Source organism: Papaver somniferum, chromosome 8 (assembly GCF_003573695.1).
Source record: "Papaver somniferum cultivar HN1 chromosome 8, ASM357369v1, whole genome shotgun sequence".
NCBI lineage: Eukaryota > Viridiplantae > Streptophyta > Magnoliopsida > Ranunculales > Papaveraceae > Papaver > Papaver somniferum.
This window is the reverse complement of record NC_039365.1, coordinates 155,478,860-155,501,417: the sequence shown is the minus strand read 5'-3', so window position 1 is coordinate 155,501,417 and position 22,558 is coordinate 155,478,860. Positions and strand designations below refer to the sequence as shown.

The 22,558-nt window shown below is 36.2% G+C and overlaps 1 protein-coding gene across 1 annotated transcript; it reads right to left on the bottom strand.

The window, feature by feature from the left end:
- Positions 1-790: 790 nt before the first annotated feature.
- LOC113303622 (N-terminal acetyltransferase A complex auxiliary subunit NAA15-like) lies at positions 791-13,124 on the bottom strand. The gene is made up of 26 exons (XM_026552669.1): positions 12,881-13,124; positions 11,605-11,683; positions 11,099-11,181; positions 10,849-10,998; positions 10,491-10,606; positions 9,907-10,012; positions 8,686-8,757; positions 8,467-8,582; positions 7,529-7,661; positions 6,593-6,670; positions 6,409-6,462; positions 6,211-6,281; positions 5,771-5,825; positions 5,579-5,674; positions 5,111-5,239; positions 4,921-5,003; positions 4,578-4,808; positions 3,696-3,828; positions 3,507-3,620; positions 3,252-3,383; positions 2,979-3,035; positions 2,726-2,823; positions 2,575-2,633; positions 2,359-2,452; positions 2,130-2,230; positions 791-1,557 (listed from the first exon to the last, which is right to left on the bottom strand). The coding sequence occupies exons 1-26, from the start codon at positions 12,929-12,931 to the stop codon at positions 1,370-1,372; spliced, it is 2,679 nt and encodes an 892-aa protein (XP_026408454.1). The 5' UTR covers positions 12,932-13,124; the 3' UTR covers positions 791-1,369.
- Between the last annotated feature and the right edge of the window lie 9,434 nt (positions 13,125-22,558).

Here is a 22,558-nt window from a genome sequence, read left to right as displayed (position 1 = left end):
GGGTTTTTCTTCACTGATGAGAGTCTCTTGTTTGCATATTACTTGCATGGTTTCCATAGAGGAGTACTTAAAGGGTTTTTGAATCATCTGGATAAGGAGGGATTAATGATTTCCTGCACAAATTAATTTCATCTATACTGTAATAAATGACAGTAGCTAGATTCTACATATATTTTGCCCAGATGGAAAAATGGTTTTGATAATAGCCACTTTGAAAAATGTAAGCTCTTGTCCCTATGTGACAAAACAAGAGAGAAACTTTAAATCACAATTCCCAACAACCAAAACATTAGCTAGTTCTTGGGAGTCTTCTTTTCTCGTTTGGTATTCAATTCACTGGCAATTGTTTATCTTCTGTACTCCTTGATGATATTGTTGCGTTAACAAGGTTCAGATCTATGAATTTAATACTTTCCTCGAGACACTTGTGCTACATGCATTATTCAGTTTAGGAATAATCTAGCCGTTGGATCAAGGACTCATTGCCACATCGACAAACTCCCATCTAATCTTGTTTAAACTTCTTGGGCACAAATGCACTACATGATTAATATTCACTAGGTGCTAATGCGCTTTAACTGATGCAACTGACTAAATCGCCTAAACATGCTCAACTAAAATTAAATTCACAGAGCAGAAGGGTAGAAGTCATTGAAGCATTGCAGGTGTGAGTTCTATTGTAGGTGTAGGTCGTCGCATGGCAATTTTAGCATTTGCCCTACTTAATGCTCCACTAACCATTCAGTTACTCATATCACCACAAATAAAATATTTGAAAACATAGAACAGGTGTTACAACACGAATATGATGCCAAAATTTTCCACGACTGGTGTACCACGTATTACATAACACAACGGAGGATCAATGGTCAAGAACGAATGGTCAAGTACAACAAAAACTTGCAATCATTAGATCATCAACTCCCTCTTTACCCCTTTGAGGTTTACAAATCTAAAATGATTTAGAAGTACTAAAAAGGCCGCCACCATTGAAGGAATGGTAAGGAAGCTGGAAATATAACAAAAGCAATAGAAAGGAACTAATTATACACATCTTGAATTGGAATTCACTTCTGGAACTGGTCAGAATAAAAATGGCGGAAAACTAGAAAAAATAAACAAAAGTAAAATCTCAGAGAACCAGCTAGATGCTTAATGCAATTGTGCTGACAAAATCTCGGGAATCATCACAAGCTTGAGCAGCCTCCCATCACCTTCTTTCACCTCTTTTCCTCTTCAACTCAAAGATAATTTCGGTACATTTGTTGAAATCAGTCTCAGCATTTTACAGACTTCTGTTCACATTACTTGTTTCTGCGGATGACTTTGAACTCTGGATTAAATGAAAAAGAAGATGTGCAGAGCAAGGCTAGATGATAAGGTCCTTGAATGTCTCTAACTTCCCGTTTACAGAATTAGAATCTTTATGATGACCCAAACCCCCATTCACGGGCGAATCAGAAATCTTCCCATCAGCAGATTTGGTCATGATGGAGCTTCGACTACCTTCAAAGTAACACGAGAAGGGGAATAATTCGGCACACCGTATTTTCCATCCTACAATCAAAAAAAATAAAAGTGTCAGGGAAAGCAATTGCTGGATGCTTCAGACTGTGCCAAAGAGAAAATCCCAAAAAATAGAATTGTTGAAGAACACCCCTACAATCCGTCCTACTCAGATAGAGACTCAACATAGAAGTAAAACATGGAACAGTCAAAAGCTTATTACCAAAAATCCCAAAAACTTCATATGGCTTGATTGATGGTATTGGTTCCAACTATCCGATTCATATGACAAACTTACCCCGCAATGGAATCTGATGCAAACATCAACCGCTATGGGATTTTATCTTTTGTATCCTTTTACTTCTTTTCTTGCTTTAGTTACAACAAAATACATATAGGAGAGTTATTCAGGAACAGGAACCCTCTGTTATTTTGGCCTATGGTGTACATTTAGCACAGAAGATAAAACGGGTAATTTTTCTTCTTTTCACTTAAGGTTGTAACCTTCTACTCTTTTTGCTGATTCCTCATTCACACGAACAATAAGCAGACAACAGAAACGGAACTTAGTCTACCACCACAAGACAGAATCATAAAGCAGGGAATGAAGTGGAGTAACTTACTAGAAGCTGCATCTGAATCACCTAGAACTGTTCCGAGCAACTTGTGGACTGCAACACAGTCTTTGAGCCTCCATTGCTTCACAGGACCTGGTGCTCCATTTCTAATAAAACACAGTAAGGACCCACCTCAGTCTCTTTCAAATGCAAGCACAAAGTATCAATCCATAAAAGCTTATAAGCGTTCAATCCTAGATTACAAAAGACAAAAGGTACTAGTAAGAAAATATACGCTGTATCCTCAATTAGTTTGATGACTTTGGACTTCTTGCTAGGCTCCAAAAGGAATGACATTTCTGCAGCCGCAGCTCTATGCATCAAGGAATCTTCACAAAACAGAGTGAAGAGAAAGCATTAGCAATACTATACAAATTATCAAACAGAAATTTACTTCTGGAAACTGACCGTAATCATTATTCTGTAAAGATAACAAGAGGCAGAATAAAACCTTTGTGTTTCTCAAGGAAAGAGTTGTTTGCTTCAGTTAGAGAGTTCTCATGCACTTGACTGCAGAGGATGAAAAAACATTATAAAGATCGATAAAGTTTTTATAAATCTATGCTTATGCTGCCAATACTGAAATAGATTAGGAAATAAACCTCAGAGTAGCACGTTCCGCTTCTAACACACTCCAAACAAGTTTTTCTGAATCAGTTACTGGAGCTGGCATACTGTCCACTTTATGGAAAAACCGAATCTGCCACAAAAACCGCAAAATATATTTATGAATTGGAAAAAAAAAAAAAAAAAAAAAAAAAAAAAAAAAAAAAAAGAGCTCTGTAGTAATAGGTTGCATATTCTGTGCTCAACTGTATTGAGCATCAAACAAGGAAACTAGCTTCGAAGGCATACCAAACAACGATGAGTATCAGGGCTATCCGCGTCCAATCTAAGGAGATGCTTTACCGCCTGAAAAAAAAAAGCAATTCTAAGAATCATCACCAAATAACTAGGAAGCAAATACAGAGCGTAGCTCTTGAATACACAATAGATACAGTATTTGAGGGCTTAAAGATAAAAAGAAACCAGAGATGAAACTAAATTCTAAATTCAACATATGGATTCTCGGAGACATAGACAAACAAACATATGATTCAAAAAATGCAAATATCAAGCATGCATTACCTGATAGGCAAGTAAGATCTTCTTCCTTCTCATACTCAGCTCAAAGGAGAGCAAGTGTGTTTCCAACGACTCTGATGAACTCTTTTGAAGCAACTTCAAGTACTTAGTAGCTTCCAACAATGGATCTTCAACCTACAGCAACACAGAAACACCATGAAGAGACTGTAACGTACATATCCAATGCCTACATGATGTACCATGTTTGAGGAATAAGAAATTGGAAACTGAGAAGAAAGCATCATAAATCTAAAGCACCTGCAACAATTTCACACCGCTGGGATCCGTATCAACAGGTTTGGCAGGTTGCCGTTTTCCAGATTTTGAAACTCCGCTAGCAGTTGTTTCCTCCTCGTTTTTATCTTCCGCTTCCTACAAAATAAAAATGTTTTAAAAGCTTAGCCTGGTTACAAGATCGCTGAGATAGAGATGCAAAACTTCGCATACCTTCTTGGCACGGGCTTCCGCTTTCCTCTGCTTTTGCCTCAGCTTCTTTTTCTGAGCAGGAAGCAACTTGGACATCTCATCATCTTCTTCATCAGCTGATTTGGAAGGTGAATCGTACAGTTTTATATAGCACCTGCATGAAAAGAATCAGTGAATCTAGTAGATCAAAACTTCACATGCTCATACAGGGTGTGCTCAATATCCACAAAGAAGCATTGCAGTGGACGTTCATGTGAATGAAATGGCAAAATTATTTTTCCAAAATAATACAAAATATTGTTAGAAATTGTTGAAAGATCGAAAGCACAACTAATAAACTTGAAAACTTTTAATAGCTTGCCAAACACTTGCAACAGCATATGGCCACCCTTTGAAGGAGTTAGTTACATTGTTGATTTTCCTTTATGGCACAAATGCAGCTTTATAAGTAGAGATCAATTTGCCCAGAATTGGAGTAAGTCTTTGTGATATACAGGTACGGGAATGACTACATGGAAATATGCCTGAACCCCTGCCCCATACTCGGGACTTAAAAATAAAGGGATATGCACGACTTGCTAGCTAAAGGTTTGGTTTATATGTAATATGACGTGAAGCTAAAACCAGACAGTAAAAGCTACACAAATCAAATTTATCACTAGACAAGGCATCAGATTTAACTCCATGACACTTAAAATTGTCATATAGTGTACACCTCGAAATTTGAGAAGTTTCAAGTAGGACACTAGTGATTGGAACTCTAAAGCATGACTAGCAACAGATTTTCAAGTAATGCCTTCAGGGGAACCGAAACGGGGACAAGGACAGTTTTGGCGTACGATGGACTCAAAAGGTAACATAATTGCTTGAATATCCAACTGCTGAGCAGCATTAAAAATTCACCTGATAGCTCCGGCGGCTGCTTTATGAAAATATGAATGTGAATGCAACCGATCTTGAAATCTTAACATTTCAACATAAGCACGAAGAGTCATTTTTCTTAAACAGTAAGAATGGAAGTCGAATTGGTCCTCGGTCATGTCTGCATAGTGCTTCTCCACGGCAAGGAACTTTTTGAGAGAACGTCCAAGATCACCTTGTCGGAAGTAACTATCTCCAGAAGCAAGCTCATACCTTGCAAAAGCAGAGGACAACAGTTAATAATATTTCCTGGCCTGGGATCGGTCAGCATTTTTTACTAATTATATCTGAGAAACAACATAAAAATAAAAAACAGAAGACGCACCACATGCACTGCATGTCGTGCAAATTATTGTGTTGATCCCCATCCTTGGTAAACAATACAGCCGTCTTCTCAGCCAATCCCACCTGCAAAATAAAAATTTTGAAACGTGTTACATTACATATATTGCAAGATTCATAATTACATACACACAGACATAGAGACAGAGACAGAGAAAACGAGTAACACATACCTGATCAGCCTGAAGCATGCGCTTCACACATTCACTGTTGATAAAGCGGTCTGCAAGATCCATGCACCTAGCTTCATCTGCCAAAGCTGCTGCTGCAGCTAGGTCACCTGCATGCTTCATTATCCTTCCCTGTGAAACAGCAAAAACCGAAAGCTGAGGTTAACTAACCATATCACATTATAGTCTTCAAAACAAAAACTAATAAAAAATCTTAAGACGTAATCTGGAAAAAACTAGGAGGTACATTTTTACCTTACCAGTCTTCTAACCTACACTAAATAAACTCATGATACATGCATATCTTGTTGAAGAAATAAACATGAGAACTCAAAACATAAACATGAGAACTCAAAACATAAACACATGCAAAGTGGATATTCTGAACCACAACTCCAATAAATAACTTGGGTTCACGTGAATGAACATATTAAAGCAACCATAGTTAAATCTAAGCAGATAGAAACAGACCTTGACCAAGTAAAGATCAATAACAGTTGGAGTGTGTTCAATAGCCTCGTCTATTTTAGCCAGAGCTGTCTCATACTGGCCGCGTCTGTCATAATGCTGAGTCAACATAACCCCATAATTAATATCTAAAGAAAGGAGAGGGAGAGAGAAAGATAAGATAAACTGAGCAAAACAAAAAGCTATAGTCAATACCTGAGCTAACAAAAACAAAGTCCACAGAAGTGTTGAAGGAGGCTCCTTCTCTGACCTGCAAATTGACACCAATTTCACTCGATAAGGATTGGAAAATTTTAGTGGTCCACCAACAACTACCAAATAATGTAATTATTAACCCTGACAACTTTGCAAGCACTAATTTCAGGTGTAGTAGTGTATATTCTGGGTTCAGAGGGAGATTGACAAAATTACAATCACACAAACTCTTATCTGAAAACAAAGACCGATTGTACACAAATAGATGATAAAATTGGATATTGATGTACAGCAAACATGACGTAAAAGAGAATGGTAATGAAATGCCTCAGTCATAATGGAAAATGATTCCTCTATTGAATTTTTTATGAACCATCGTTCACAAATTTATCTTCGACCTTTGCTCAGTTATAAGTAGAAAGCTTATGATGTCAAATTACCTTCCTGGATATCCTCCAGTAATCTTGATAGAATTTTCCAACTCAAGAATCAATTGCTCGATAATGTCTACCTGTAGAAGCAAAGATGACATCAGTATTGACAATCATTGTTATTCCCCTAAAATAACCATTTGAACTCCAGATCACAACAAAGCATGCAAACGAGTTCATCATTTAGTTGAAAATAGCTTGACAAACCTTGCCAGGGTGCTCGTACAAAGGGCAGAGATCAGAGAACAATGAAGGAACCCCCTAAATGCACAAAAAGAAGAAAGTGTAAATAGTTGACCCAGACGAGGTTTAGAAGTATTTATAAACAGACTTCTATACAATCAACTAAAGCAGGTCTCAAGACACTAACTTAAAAATATTAAAGGGATACCTTGGTTAAGAGAGGACGAATATAGTTATCTGCCGCTTCCCGGAATTGTTCTCCTTGGAGAAAATCAAGTGGTATTCTCTATAAATAAACAAATGAAGATTTCAACACATTATATCGTTCACATTGAAACAAGCACACATAGTTCCTAATACCATAAAATGTAAATGAACTATGAAAAATATATATCGTTTGGCTAAAAACTTCATAGCATGAGTATTACGTAAAACAGCAAATTAAGCATCACACTAAAATGAGATCTAGGGAAAATATGGGCCTAAATCCATGTGAAGTTGAGGCCATAAAACCCCATAAACTACGATTAATACATATAAATCCGGACATGAAAAAGTAAAGCATTCATTACATTTAAATCAAATCAATCACTGTCAATATTAACACCTAAGTTGTGCATACCTGCTCATCTCAGTTGACTGAAACTTAACATGGTATTATGATATTACTGTTATGTAAATGTCTATTATTCACAAAGCCATATAATAACTTCTGTCGACAGTAAGAAATCATTTAGACCACTATGACATTAGGCCACTACAGCTCACTTGTTTTTCACATGCTAAGAAATGTAAAATGTGAGTTGGAACTGTGTGCTTGTCTGGTGGTGGGTAAAGGTTAATGAGGTGTGAGAACTCTCATTCACATCCCTTCATTTTGTGGCAGCAGCCTTACATATGAAGATTTTACAACTGACAACTGAATTAAACTGAACAAATCAGTCAAACTGAACAAGAAAGAGATAGAAGAATAGAACAACTCTTTAAAATGTATACGTTTTGAAGATTTTGAATCAGCTAAGCTTAGTCACAAAATGAATTCAACATTACACACCAAATCATCAGCCCGTCATATCTCAATTATTGACTGGACAATCAGGTCTTCAGGTAGGAGCATATATCTTTTCTGGAAAAGTTGTTTTACCTTAACTGCAGAGGACCAAGTATATTGCTCCCTTAACGATTTGTACAAGGCATCTAATTTTTGAATTTCATCTGACGAATACTGGCCATTCTCTGAAGATAAGCCTACACATTTTTGCAATCCAGTATAATATCTGCATCAAACAAAAATGTACAATTCAATTGACAGCTTCCACTTGAATGCACACATGAATAATTTGGAGTACCATTTTGGTATCAGTAGAGAATCTCAAGCAACCATGCAAGCTGTTACTCTCAATTTTGTCTTTTAAGATATATGGAGTTATGGACCAAGTTCTGTGCCATAACTACAATACAAGCTAACAAGATGTCATATCTAATTAGCATGACATAACGTCAAACACTGCTCGGAAAAATTGCACATTTAAAGACGTATACAGAATCAAGGGTTGAAACCAAGAGCTTATGCCGTATATTGTTTAGTTCCTTAAGTGCGTATCTACATTGGAATGACGTAACAAGGTCGCGACATAATTCTAGAATTTGGAAGTAGAGAAGAACCTGAATCGAATCAACTTTCTTTTTTGTTTAATTACTCCAAACTAGAGTATTCTTTTAACCAAGGTTCAGGGGAAACCCTAATTTTAACATATTTTCATGGTGACAAGCACTAAAACAAAGAACTATCGTGGTTGTTGTTGCTCAAACTTGGTCGACTACATTAAATACTTTTAATGGCATGTTCATTTTGAGTATGATTTGATAAGAGTCATTACTAGGCATAGGTCATAGCTTCATTAAGCAAACACAAATCCAGGCTACAGTGGTAGTTTCACGTGCAAAGAGACAAGGAAAGAAGTCGACAGTCAAATTTTCTATTTCACTATTTGCTCATTCACTAAGGTAGACCACCACAACTGCATTACCAGCATGCACGACATATAATAGAAAATAATAGTGCTTGGTAAAAAAGATAACCTGTAATTGTCAGGATTCATAGACAGCAGAACCCTATAAATTTTCTCTCCCTCCTCAAGGCGATTAAGCTTCACTAGCAAAGACACTTGCTGTTCCTTGACTGCTAACTTATCAACCTGCAACAACAATATAGGAGACATGATCATGAACTAAGCACACACCTAACATTCTCAAACCAAGCACTTCTAGGAGCTCTAGCAGACATGATGATGAACATACAATTCTTGACTCTTTCTTCTGTAGCTCTTCCAGAGCTCTCTCAAAAAGCCCACATTCCTCGAGTAACGAGACCTGCATATCAACAGCAGATGTTTATCAAGAAAACATGATGAACTTCTACCCTTTTAATTTAGATGTGGAATACCGTATAAAAGTAACAAACACACACCTAAAGAACTAGAAAAATTAGAACTGAAAGAATGCAGATAATACAACATATTGGCATCCTGGTACGAACTCTGAGTAAATGCCCACACACCGTATGTGGTAACAATAATGAGACGTCGTATTTTTACTTTGGCTGAGAAAGTACATAACAAAAAGCAATGACTGGAAGAGATCGACCACATGGAAACCAAGTATAACAGCTGGACAAAGCAACCTAAGTCCCTACAGAACGCAAAGCCACCATGGAAACTTCTGAATTTCATATTTCTGTATATGAAAAGAAGTATAAGCAAATCCACAAGAAGCTCAGTAAGCTCTTGAAATAGGTGGTTTCCAAGTCCTTGCCTAAGTCATTGTCATGCCTTGCGTAAAAGTGAACCAGTAATCACATTTAACATACTAAACTATTTGACTTCCGTCAAGTTTAAGCTATTGTGAGAAACCTTAAGACATCGGCAAATGATACTAAGCCCGCCAAATCCTCACATATAAAGATACTCAATTTCATCGTCTTGTATGTACTATGGAAAGGCTCGCACAAAATTGGAGGTGATACATAATTCCAAAGCTTATATTAACTAATCTAGAAATCTACACTCGCATCCTTTTGGACAAGAAGAAAATTGGAAATGGTACTCCAACGATTGCCTAACAATAGAGTCAACAGGCCCCATTTGTTATACTTCTAGTCAGTGACTTATATTCAGTCTCCCAAGTCAAAATGACATACATGAATCTGGCATGTCAATATTGATTGATAGTTACTAGAGTTTCAAGGAAACCTGATAATGGTAACAATTAGTCAGTAATCATGACCGATTAGGCTACTGCCATACAAAACATTATCCCAGATCTCACCAACATACACTTGCCATTTTTAAGCTTAATATACCAAGTAAAACACCTTAAATTAAAATTGTAAAAGTGTTAAGAACCGTAAATAATTAACCATGTTAAAGTAACCGATTATCCTATGAGATAAGGCTTACGAATAATGCAAGGTAATAATGATGTCTAAAGATGTGGCCAATACTTATTAATCAAAGGACGCACCTTGTACAAAAGTATTTCTCCGTGTTCACAGCGTTCGTTATCCGGAGGATAATCATCTTCTAGTGTGCCCTCGTAGGCTTCTAGGATCTCAACTGCTTTTGAACCACTGACATACAAATTTGAAGGGTTAATAACTACACATTACACAAGAAATTGCCGAGCATATGGAGAAGAAATGATTTATAACTTATACAAGGAATGAAATATATGTACACACAATCAGAAAGTAAATGATTCCTCCATCGAGCACCAGAACTAAGGTCCACCATCCATGCATTATATCATTGCTACTACCACCTACCCAATACAACATCACTACTAAAACACCAACAACCTCACTGCCATTACGCTTAAATAACAAATCCTTCAGAAAGTCTTACAAACAAACTTTCTTTCTCAACAATCATATGACCTGTTTTCTTTTCTTTTTTTTTTTGGTTAATTGAAGTCAGACAAATGAAGGGGTATTTAACAAAGCCATGTTCCCTCATACATGTCAAGAAACTGGAAAGATCAATATATGGCCCACGAGGAAAACAGCTAAAACTGTTAAGTCTGGTATTGAGAGCTAAATTAAGACATACTTATAGTTTAGATGATGGGAGACAGCAAAACCGATCCAGTTCATGCGATGATTTGGCTTCAGCGTCAGAAGTTGTTGTCTAGTCTCAACAAAACCTGATAGATCCCGCATTTGTGCCTGTATATCAAACGTGGATTTGTCAGCGACAAAGTAACCGTGTCACGTTACCCAAAAAGAAAAGAGGGTTTTACAGGACACATCCATTTCTTAAATTAAAAAGAAAATAAAAAACTTCACAATGCTAGATAAATATAGAAAAGGCCTATAAGACGTTAGTGTGGCATAAGTAACTAACACTAAAGAAAACATGTGGTGACTAGTAAGAGTCAACTACTAAATAATGGGATAAATAGGCCAACCTGTAGGAGAGAAAGGTCCCTCAGAATTTCAATATTGTCAGGATCGATCCTCAAAGCATTACGATAGCATTTTATCGCCTCTCTGTATTCCCTGTCTGATCGATATAGTAGACCATAAACATGCCAGCAGACATGACTTTTAAGGTCATTCTGCAATATTAAAGAAGTCATACATTAGACCACGGACATAAGCCATGTGGACAGAGGAGCAACAATGAAACATAACAAATGAACTTCAAAGCATCACAACCTTAAGGCCACGTCGGACAAGATCATACGCTTCTGATTTACGGTCCATGCAATTCAGCGTCAGCCCTTTCATTGATAAAGTTTCTAAAAACAATAGAGCATATAGAAATTAGAGACTGGTGCAAGAAACCTTAAGTACTGAACAAACAAACGTAGAAACATTGACAGATTTTGATTGTATATTGGTCATAAGAAATAGGCAAGCGGACTGTCACATGCAATTCACGGTGTTATACAATTTGGTAAAGGAAACAAAACATAATGTTAGGTATAACCGTTTCTGGAATACTTGTTGTCTTTAATATGTACTCCTTGATATCTTATATAAGTTATAAAACTAACTAGTAACAACAGCCAAACACAAACTATCAGGTAATGGAATTGGAAACAAAAAACCAAGCTAAATCACATAAACGATAGAATAAAAGAGCTGTGGAGTCTCTATCAACACTGATTATTAGACTGAATGGTGGAGATATATACAAATATAGCTTTCGAACAACATACCTCCATGATCTGGAAACTTTTTCAATATAGCATCTGCCGCTTTTAAACCTTTCTTATATTGTTTAGTTTCATAAGATTTCTGCGATGCAAAGAAAAACACATAAGTACCTAGCACATAAAATGATAAACGTACTCCCTGACTTCTTATAAATTCTTAGCTTTTGCACAGTAAACCATAGCTATATGAACAAATCAGAAAGATTAATCATATAATGATATAAATATCAGAGTAAAAACATCGATAACTAAACATGTCTTAGCTTAACATTTTCATTTCGAAAAAAATAACAGGTTTGAGCATTGTAACTGAGATCAAATAATGTATGACTGAAAGAATCTTGGGGATGTAATATATATTTCCAGAAAATCAAAAGGCTGATTAATTAAGTTTTAGCTAATTTTCTTGCCTAACTGAGAAGCCTGGTTAGTTTCAGTTGGTGTGTTAGCTATTAATATTGATTACAGTTAGTGTGTTAACAAGACAATACGATTTTCAGTTATTGCTTATATACATGAGTACAAACATAGAACCATAAGACGACAACCGTGATTATAAAGAATACAATTTTCATTCAAACAAGAACGTCCACACTTCCCAATACCAATAAACAACTTGGCAGGCAAATTCCAGCCCAAATCCTTTAGTATGAACTAAGAATGTTCCTACTCATCACATTATCAACTAATTTCCCCAAAACCCCACATGCAGAACCCCGCAGAAAGGAAAAAAAAAAACTAAAATCAATCTGCAGCACACTGTAATCCCCAATACAAGCATCATCCTCAATCACCTTAAAAACCGTCTTCCTTTAGTATCAATCAAGAATTTTCCTACTCATCACGTGAGTAGGTTGTTATCCCCCAAAACCCCACATGCAGAACCCCACAGAAAGAAAAAAACCCTAATTCTTAAAATCAATCTGCAGCACACTGCAATCCCCAATACAAGCATCGTTCTTTGATCGAAACTAAGCCTTAAAAACAGTTCATAGAATGAATGAATTCATAAAACTACTCTCTTCCTCCAAAATCAAACACAAAACCCTAAAATAACATCTCCAAGAAAAGAATAAAAAAAGTGATAACCTTCATAAATAGATAACTGTACTACCACTCACAACACTAAAGCAAGATTATATCTACAATCTCCTTAACAAAAAACAAAATCTAGGGTTTCGATGAAAAATTAACTGAAATCGGAAAGAAAAAAATCAATCTTTCCGACGATAAACGAGTTCAGATGTTAAAAAATAGAGACAGAGAGGGTAAAACTTACGACGATGAGCTTAAAGAGATTGGCTTCTTTAGGAGGAAGAGAAGCCCCCATGGTTGCAGATAATCGAGAGATGAAGAGAAGTGTGTAGGTTAAGCAGTGATGTGGCGTAGGGTAGGTACTGCCGCAAAGTGTATAGAGAGGAAAGCGAAGATTGGAGAAGAAGAAGATGGAGGAGGAGATGGCTGTGGTTGCTGAAGTGCAGGAAGCCCTACCTTAGCAAGTAGCAGTAGTAGAAGAGAAAGAAGAGGAAGAAGTGTGTGAAGTATAATAAATGAGGTTTGTGCAAAGCGAGATAGGGGTGTTTACGTCATTTTATTATTCCAATCTTGACCTCTAGTTGTATACAATGTAGTTAATATCGGATATCGGTTCATCTCGGCCGGGACCGATACACTGATACGATTTTATATCGGGGATATTATCGTTGAAATATCGATTCTAGATTTAGAGACTATAATTTTATATTAAACATTTCTCGACACATTTTCGGATAAGATATAATAGATAACATCAATTTTATCAAAAAAACAAAAGAGTAACTTTAGTAGACTTGCTTCGAGAGCTACATGCACCTCTACTACCACCTGGAAGACTTTCTTCGCCAAAATTACCCTTAAACTTTATAGAAAACGACCAATACCGTCTCATATCAAGAAATGTAGGAAAATTTCGTATCGACCGATACGGCCGATATTTGACCGAAACGGCCGATATTCGACCGATACGGCCGATATTATCAGGCGAATATCGTATCCCCGATATCCTTCTTATCGTATCGTTCTGGGCCGATATCCGAAATATCCCCGATATATCGGCCGATACGGCCGATATTGATTACATTGGTTGTATATTATTGGCATCTACCATTTTTTATTTTTTTCCAGATACGGCACAGCTAGCCAACCCCCGAACGGACCTAGCAAACTGGACTAGCCACACTTCTTTTTTTTTTCTTTTTTCGTTCTTTATTATTTTCTTTTGTACAAGTGAATGGCAAAAATATACACACACAAAATTGAGATAGGTATGTTGCTCATGGATATAAGCGTGTTTTGTATGAAATTGTGTTAGAGAATTTCTCTCAATTAGGTGCAAGTAAAAAATGTTCAGCATTGATGTTGTGGTATAAATGTTCAGTATTGAGATTTGGTGTGAAGCTTGTGGTAGAAATGATGAGAGCATTGTATATCTTTTCTTGGAGTGCACACATATAACGCAAGAGTTGTGTGGAGAGGAATTGGAATCAGCATTGATGTTGGGAGAAATAATTGAAGCTCTGTCTCTGAATGTGTTACTACTTGGTTTTCTAATAACACTGCAGCAGATGACTATAGATGGAGTTACTCTACAGTGATTGGAGTGTGAATCATCTTGAAAAGACGAGGGTACCCAAATACACCACAATTTTTTTTATGATGCAAATAATGAATTTTATTAATTTTGGAAAACTCCCATGTCTAACAATAACTGGCACTCAATGTGTCTAGGCGGTTGATCAAACCAGGTTTGAGTTACACCATTCTTCCTGTTGTATTTAGCTAACCTATCAGCAAATTTATTACATAATTTAGGAATGAAATTACACATCGAACGAGGGATTGTGTTTAACTTATCAATTGCATCCAACAAGATGTCTTCATTCTCCCAAGCAATCCCTGAAGATGTTTTATTGATATAGCCTTCTATATTTTTGAGATCAGTTTCAAAAATAACATGTGTATTCCTCAAAGCATGACTCCAGTTGACTGCATTAGAAAATGCAAGACATTTCGCGCTCTCTGAATCTCTTACTCCTGCATAGCATTTTGATTTTCCTCCACACCATTTTCCTGTAGAATCACGAAGGATAAGAGCAATTCCAGTTAGTCTCATTTTAGGATCAAATGAGGCATCACAATTAATAGTATAAAATGGATTATTTGGTGGTTTCCAGACAGGGGTTATAGTATTGTCTTGTGACATTCTATTTTGGTTTACTCTATTCTTGTTATTGAGGTTATCAATGTAACTGGCAAAACTTAGAGCTCTTCTAGCGGTTGCAATGGGATCAGCCTTCGTATTCTGGAAGTTTGTTTGCATCTCTGATTCCAGATTGTCCAAGCGACTATCATAATACGATTTAGGTTGAATCCCTGAGAAGAGGTCTGAGTAGCTTGGTTCAACCAGTTTTCAAACGCCAATGTCACATCATTCTGTATTGTTGCTAGAACTGCTGCTCCTCTAGGTATCTGCATCCATACAGCTCTTGAGAAAGGACAGAAGAACAAAACGTGCAGAAGAGATTCATCAAATTGCTTGCAGAGTGGACATAAGCAATTAATGTAATTTCATTTTCTTGAGAGTCGCAGTTTTGTTGGCAGAATGTCAGAAAGCACTTTTCACCAAAAATGTTTAACTCGAGGCCAAGTATCTATGCTCCAGAATTGCTTCCAACATGTATTTGAGTTACCAATTTTCTGAGAAATATGTAGATTACCAATATTATATTCATGAAGTTTGTTGTATGCAGACTTCAGAGTGAAGTTTCCATTTCTTGTAAGGACCCAGACAAGTTTATCTTCCACGACATTAGGAATTCTCATGTTGATTATTAGGTTGGATGTATCTGAATCGAACAAATAGTGTAATAATGACACATTCCATTCTCTGCTGCCTTGAATGAATAATTCTTGTACCCAAATATATGATTCATTGTCTGTATTTCCTTGTCTTGGTATTGGAGGATGATCCAAACCAGTAATCCACACATCAATCCAGATTTTTATTTTTTCCCCATTTCCCAATCTCCACCTGTTATGATCCTTTATGAATTGAATTTGTTTCTGAAGACCCTTCCAAGCCCAAGAACAATCTGTCTTGAGAGTTGCATGAAGTATATGAGTACCAGGAAAATATTTGGCTTGCATAGCCTTTACCATTGCTCCTCTGTGTTAGTACAAATTCTCCAGACAAACCTTACAATAAATGCTTGATTCAAAATTTTCAAATCCCTAAAGACTTGACCACCAAATTTTTTACGTAAACCAAGTTTTTTCCATGAAGTAATGTAGATACCGTTATGCTCTTGAAAACCCCGCCAAAATTTTAGCTGCAGAGTGTCAATCTGTTTGATAATTTCAGTTGGTATTTGTAGACAGCCCATAGAGTAGGCTAGAATTGTATTAGTAACGGTCTTTATCATAAGTGATTTGTTGCACTGTGACATAGACTCACTATTCCAATTGAAAATACGGTTTTTAACTCTCTCCACCGGTCCAGTGAAGCAACTAACCTTACTCTTTCCAATGACAAGAGGAATTCCTAGGTATCTTTCATTAGAATTCATCTTATGTACCTTTAATCTTCGAGTAAGTAACCTGCAAAACCTTTGTGCTACATTTGCACTATAATACACACTTTATTTACTAAAGTTCACCATCTGACCAGAAGCAGATCCAAAATCATCAATTATTTTAAGTAGATTGTTCACATTATGCAAATCAGCATTAATGAATAGCAAACAATCATCGGCGAAAAATAAATGAGATATTTAAGGAGCATTTGGAGCAATTTGTATACCTTCTATCTTCTTGGACTGTTCAACCTTGAGGAGTTGTCTGGAAAAAGCTTTCATAACAATTATAAAAAGGTAAGGTGACAGAGGGTCACCTTGTCTTACACCTCTTGAAGGAAAATATGATTTGCATTGAGAACCATTGAGAAGTATAGAAATCTGAGTTGTGCTAACACATTGCATGATGAGATGGAAAAAATCTGAGCAGGACCCTAATTTCAGCATAACATCTTTTAAAAATGACCATTCAGGCCTATCAAAGGCTTTGGACATATCAAGTTTCAATGCTAAATATTTGTTGACTTCCTTTTTGTTCTTCATTGTATGAACAATCTCTTGAGCAAGATGGATATTATCTGTCATTTGTCTTCCTTGAACATATGCAGCTTGAAGTGGCGATATCACCTTTCTCATTATCTTTTTCAGTCTCATTGATAAGATCTTTGAGATGATTTTATAATAGGAGTTGCAAAGAGGTATAGACCTTAGATCAGAAGGGAACTGTTTGTTTTTTGTTTTTGGAATAAGTGAAATATATGTGGCATTTAGGCTCTTAAGAAGATATCCTGTCTGGAAAAATTGTTTCACAATTTCAATAACATCATTACCTACAATATCTCAGTGATGTTGAAAGAAACCAGGTGGGAATCCATTTGGTCCATGTGCTTTCCAAGGCTTCATGTCTTTTAAAGCTTTAAATATCTCATCATTTTCTGGAATTCTCATTAATTCCAAGTTTTCTGAAGAAGTAATTAATGAAGGAATATAGTTCAATATGTCTTCATTTCTTTCAGGTTCTGAAGAAGTGCGTAGTAAACTGTAATGATCAGTTAACAACTTTTCCAGCTCCTCCCTAGTAGTGCACCAGTTACCATTTTCATCTTTTAAAGCCACTATATTATTTCTAACCCTTCTTTTGTTTGCATTAGCATGGTGATATTTTGTATTTCTGTCCATTTGGAGATAATACTCATCTCTAGATTTTTGGCCCCAAAATTCATGTTAAATTTGATGCCAATGATCTATTTGGTTTTCCACGTGTAATACTTCATTATTGTTGTCTGAAAGTTGGCTGTCTTGTTGTAAGGCTTCTAACTGTTGATGAAGAAGATATATATTGCTTTGAATATCACCATATTTCTCCCTGTTCCATTTTGAGATATATTTCCTTGCAGTAATGAGTCTTCTTGATAGTCTGAAGCCATGTGAGCCATTGTTCCCATGTTGTAATTATCTCATGTTTCAAAGTTTCATCTTTCTCATAACATTGGAAGTATTTCCAATTCTTTTTCCTATTACCATGCAATGAAGAAGTATCTAGTATTATTGGGCAGTGATATGAACCCAATTGGGGAAGATCTAAAAGTTTGGAGTCTGGCAAAGAAATGAACCAATCACTATTAACTATAGCTCTATCAAGTCTTAATCTTATAATACCAGTGCCATGAATGTTGCTTGACCATGTTAAAGATATGCAGTATATCCCAAATCTTCCAAACCAGCTTCATATATAAGATTGATATAATAAAAAATCCCTTGAAGAATAAACCACATTATGAGAAGTATGATAATAACCAGAAGTAGAAGATAGGCTGCTATTCACATGCAATTTATTGAAAACCATATTTAAATCACCCAAAACTACCCATGGTTGTGTGATACTTTGGCTTAAATTTTGTATATAAGTCCATTGCTTATCTTTATGTTATGGATATGAAGACCCATACATGCAGGTAAGTAGCCATTCTGGTTTTGAGGGATCATCTTTCACTAGACAGTTAATTATCCAAAAGTCTGCATTCACAACATTAAAATGGAAACCATCTTTCCATAGAAGAATTAGTCCACCAGCTAACCCTCTTGAGGGTATAAGCTTATGATTGGGAAATTTATATTGTCTAATTAATTTTTTCATTTTATCCTCACTTATCTTAGTTTCAGAAATAAAAATAACATTAGGGTTATATCTATTAAGAAGATCTTTAAGATGGTCTATAGTTGTTTTATTGGCAAAACCTTGGCAATTCCAAGCTAGGATTCTCATGATTCTAATGTGTGGTGTATTACTAAATAAGCAATATGACACGTGTTTATGCAAGGAAAATGAGTTATGAGAATAATGCAACATATTAATGACTATGGTAAAACAATGAGAGTTTGTAGAAGAGTACAATAATACCTCAGTTGCATTCTCCTCCATATGAAGCTCAGGATTCTTCTTTGTGTTATTGCAATGCATATCAATTTCTCCAGTTTCCACCCCATTTATATTTCCCTTATTTGAGTTTGTTGGCAGATCATTAGTAACCCCACCATGACAAGCTAAAACAGATCCTTGAATAGATGGATTCGAGTCATTGTCATGAATTTCTTGGTTTATTGCTCTTTTAGTTATTCTTTCTACACCATGCATTGACTTTTCATCATGCACATCATCATTAGTTTCATTTCCTAGATTAGTAGGAACACTACCCGATTCCTTTTTAGCTCGGTGCTCTTCATATTCTCTAGAAAGTGTATTACAGTAAGTCCTCTCATATTTCCAAACGAATTGTTGGGTGTGGTTGTTAGAACCCCGTATTTTCAATTGGTATAAGAGCAGGCAAACACATTAAATACCTTATAAGTCTGTGTTTGTAGCAATCTGATTTCTGTTAACTCAAATATCTCTTATTTTAGCACATATAGAGATTGTGAGAGCATTGCTCGGTCGAACTCGCATGCATTGCTATCTCAAGCATGTTTGTCAATGTTAGTGATCAAAATTATAAGTCTTGATTTCTAGTCTATTATAGATAAGTCTCGGACTAGGATAGAAAGTGTAGTTGAGCTCAAGGACTTCATGGCGAGTCATCATACAAGTAGAAGAATTACTCAAGGAACCGGTGGAACTTCTCGACAAAAAGGTATGTGAAGACTTGAACTTATCTGTCACTCAAAAGTCTATCTACTCGATATCCTACTCTTTCAGACAAGAAGTCGTATGCTATATATATAGACTTGGATTATACACAGTTGGTATTTCGAGCCGAGTATACCTCGCCTATCTATATCTCGAAATATGTATTCGTAAGCTTTTCTCTTCGATCAAGTTTATCTTTACCATGTGACGAAAGTCATGATATGTTTCAATCATCTTGAAAATTGTTTTGACGAGAAATGGTATAACAACTATATATCGTCCTCTAAGAATGTTTCAATGATTGAGATGAGAGTTTAGATTACATAACCAATGGTGGACATAAGCATTGTTGTGGAAACACATTTATGTATAAGTCCTATTCCTTGAACCAAAGTTTGCGAACTTTGTTGATCAAGAGAACCGGAAGAATGGCATGAGCCAAGTCCGTGAACTGCCGAAGTTCTCAAACCCGAGAATTTCTGCTGGAGTTGACAAACTACTTGCGTGAGCCAAGTCTGCGAACTCAGTCCGCGAACCCAGTCCGCGAACCGGCGAAGTTCTCATACCCGAGAATTTCTGCTGGAGTTTGTAAACTCTACCCGGTAACTGAAGTCCGCGAACCTAGTCTGCGAACTTGAGAAGGTTATATATCTGAAGATGATTTCTGAACTTAAACTTAGAAAGACTAAAGAATGCAGTTTCCAAATCGTGGCTATAAAAGTTCATGAACCAATTCAAGTGAATCAAATCATCTTTGCTTCAATTGTGTCTTGTGTAGTACATGAGATTTCCTTGCAATTGAACAACTCTCTAACTAGTTCATTTTGAAGTCATTTGAACTAGCTATGGTGAAGAAGAACATGGTTGATATGAAATGCTCATATGGCTAACCTTTTGGTTAACTATTGTTGAACCAACAAGTACATACGTTTGGGTACGGTTAACAAACCTAAAAGCGTGCATCGTCACATGTGTATAACAAGCTAAGTTTTCGATCTAACAGTTGAGAAATATTAGCTTGAATCTAAATCAGGTTTTCATCTAACGGTGGATATTGATTGCTTTGTTACCAAGGTAACCTAATTGCAAAACCCGATTTGAAAGACTATATAAAGGAGACATCTAGTGTTGTGCAAAACTAATCCCCACATCTTACTTGTGATACTAGTTTGCGTCCTAGTGTCGGTTCTCCTTTAACCTTTGGTTTTATTCTTCTAAAACCAGGTTAACGACTTAAAGACTTCATTGGGATTGTGAAGCCAGACCGATACCACTTTTATCGTAGTTGTGTGATCTGATCTTCTATCTTCTATCGTAAGAGTACAATCATATTGATTGGCTTGAGATTGATATCTCCGATAGGCAAGATATAAAAAGTAATCACAAACATCTTCGTCTCATTGTTTGTGATTCCGCAATATCTTGTTTCGCTGCCATGCGATTAAGATTGTGGTGAGGTGATTGATAACTCTAGGCTGTTCTTCGGGAATATAAGACTGGATTATCAATTGGTTCCTGTTCACCTTGATTATTATCTAAAGACGGAACAAAACCTTTAGGGTTTATTTGTGGGAGACATATTGATCCTTTGATATACTTGTCTGTGGAAGACAGATTTGGTTATTGTCAAAGCCTGCGATTTTGGGTCGTAGCAACTCTTAGTTGTGGGTGAGATCAGCTAAGGGAATCAAGTGTGCAGTATCCTGCTGGGATCAGAGGCGTATGGAGTACAATTGTACCTTGGATCAGTGGGAGATTGATTGGGGTTCAACTACAGTCTAGTCCGAAGTTAGCTTGGAGTAGGCTAGTGTCTGTAGCGGCTTAATACAGTGTCTGTTAAATCTGGACTAGGTCCCGAGGTTTTTCTGCATTTGCGGTTTCCTCGTTAACAAAATTTCTGGTGTCTATGTTATTTCAATTTCCGCATTATATTGTTTTATCTTTATAATTGAAATAATACAGGTTGTGCGTTAGATCATCAATTAGAGTAATCCAACCTTGGTTGTTGATTGTCATTGATTGATCCTTGGATATTGGTCTTTGGTACCATCCAATTTATTCCTTGCATTTGGTTAAAACTCGCAGCTCCTGCTTGAGTAAATCAAATCAAGAGAGAGATATAAACTCGTTGATATACTTTTAATTGATTGAGTTTTGTTGATTCTCTTAAAAGTATATTCGAGTTTGTCCATACAGATTGCTAAGCGAAATATCAGGTGGTGTTGTTAGACCCCCGCTTTTTCAGGTTTGTTGCTAAAAAAAAGGGTGATATTAATATTTTGTTTCCTAAAGAAAAGGGAAGAATTTTTAGAGTAAATGCTAGGATTAACTCTGTTAGCAGTCAACTACATGGGATCCGAAGAAAAATTATGTTTCCTAAAATCATGGGGAAATTTAGGGGGAAGTTTTAGTTTTTGAATTTTTTGAAAATGGATCGGTTGTTGAGTCAGGCTGGTGAACTGGTTTTTCATGGCTTCAAAAAATTGATTTGGGGGATAATGATGATTCTCGTAATTAGAAAAAACTCAAATGTAACATATTGTAATTTTGCAATATAGCCGGATGGGATAGAACTGTGTTAGGAAATATAGCCATTGTTGACAATACAGTCTCGAGAATAAGCATATGTTAAAGCATAAAGCTCCAATTTAGGAAGGAATCCATTGCAAAATCCAGAGGAACCTGCGAAAAGAACAAAAAGCCATATCAGGAGAGAAAAAGTATAGAAATGGTTTAACAGGATCAAACAACAGAGAACCAAAGAAACTTGTACGTATAACTGCTAAATGAGAAAAATATGATCGGGTTTTGCCATGAAGAAATTCAAAATACAAAAAGTCGATCTAAATCATGAAGATAATCTAACAAGGAATGAGCAACGTTAAAAAAAAAAAGAACAACAACTAAGACATAAAATCTTAAAATATAATCACTATAAACCATTAAGATCAATTGAAGAAAGCTTAAGAAAATGATAAAAGGTATTGGCCGAGTCGACTCATTAAGGTAGCCCGATTGGCAGAGCTAATAAATTATCAAAAATCTATTCTTAAAATGTATTCATAGAGATCTTCCAGATTATAAGCAATAAAATAAATACACCACAATCTTTTTGTTTTAACCTATAAGTCCTCTACCGAATGTGATCGTTTATAGACAGAGTCGAGAAAATACTACGATTCGGTTAACATTTCGTGTGATCGTCTACGGATACGATATCGAT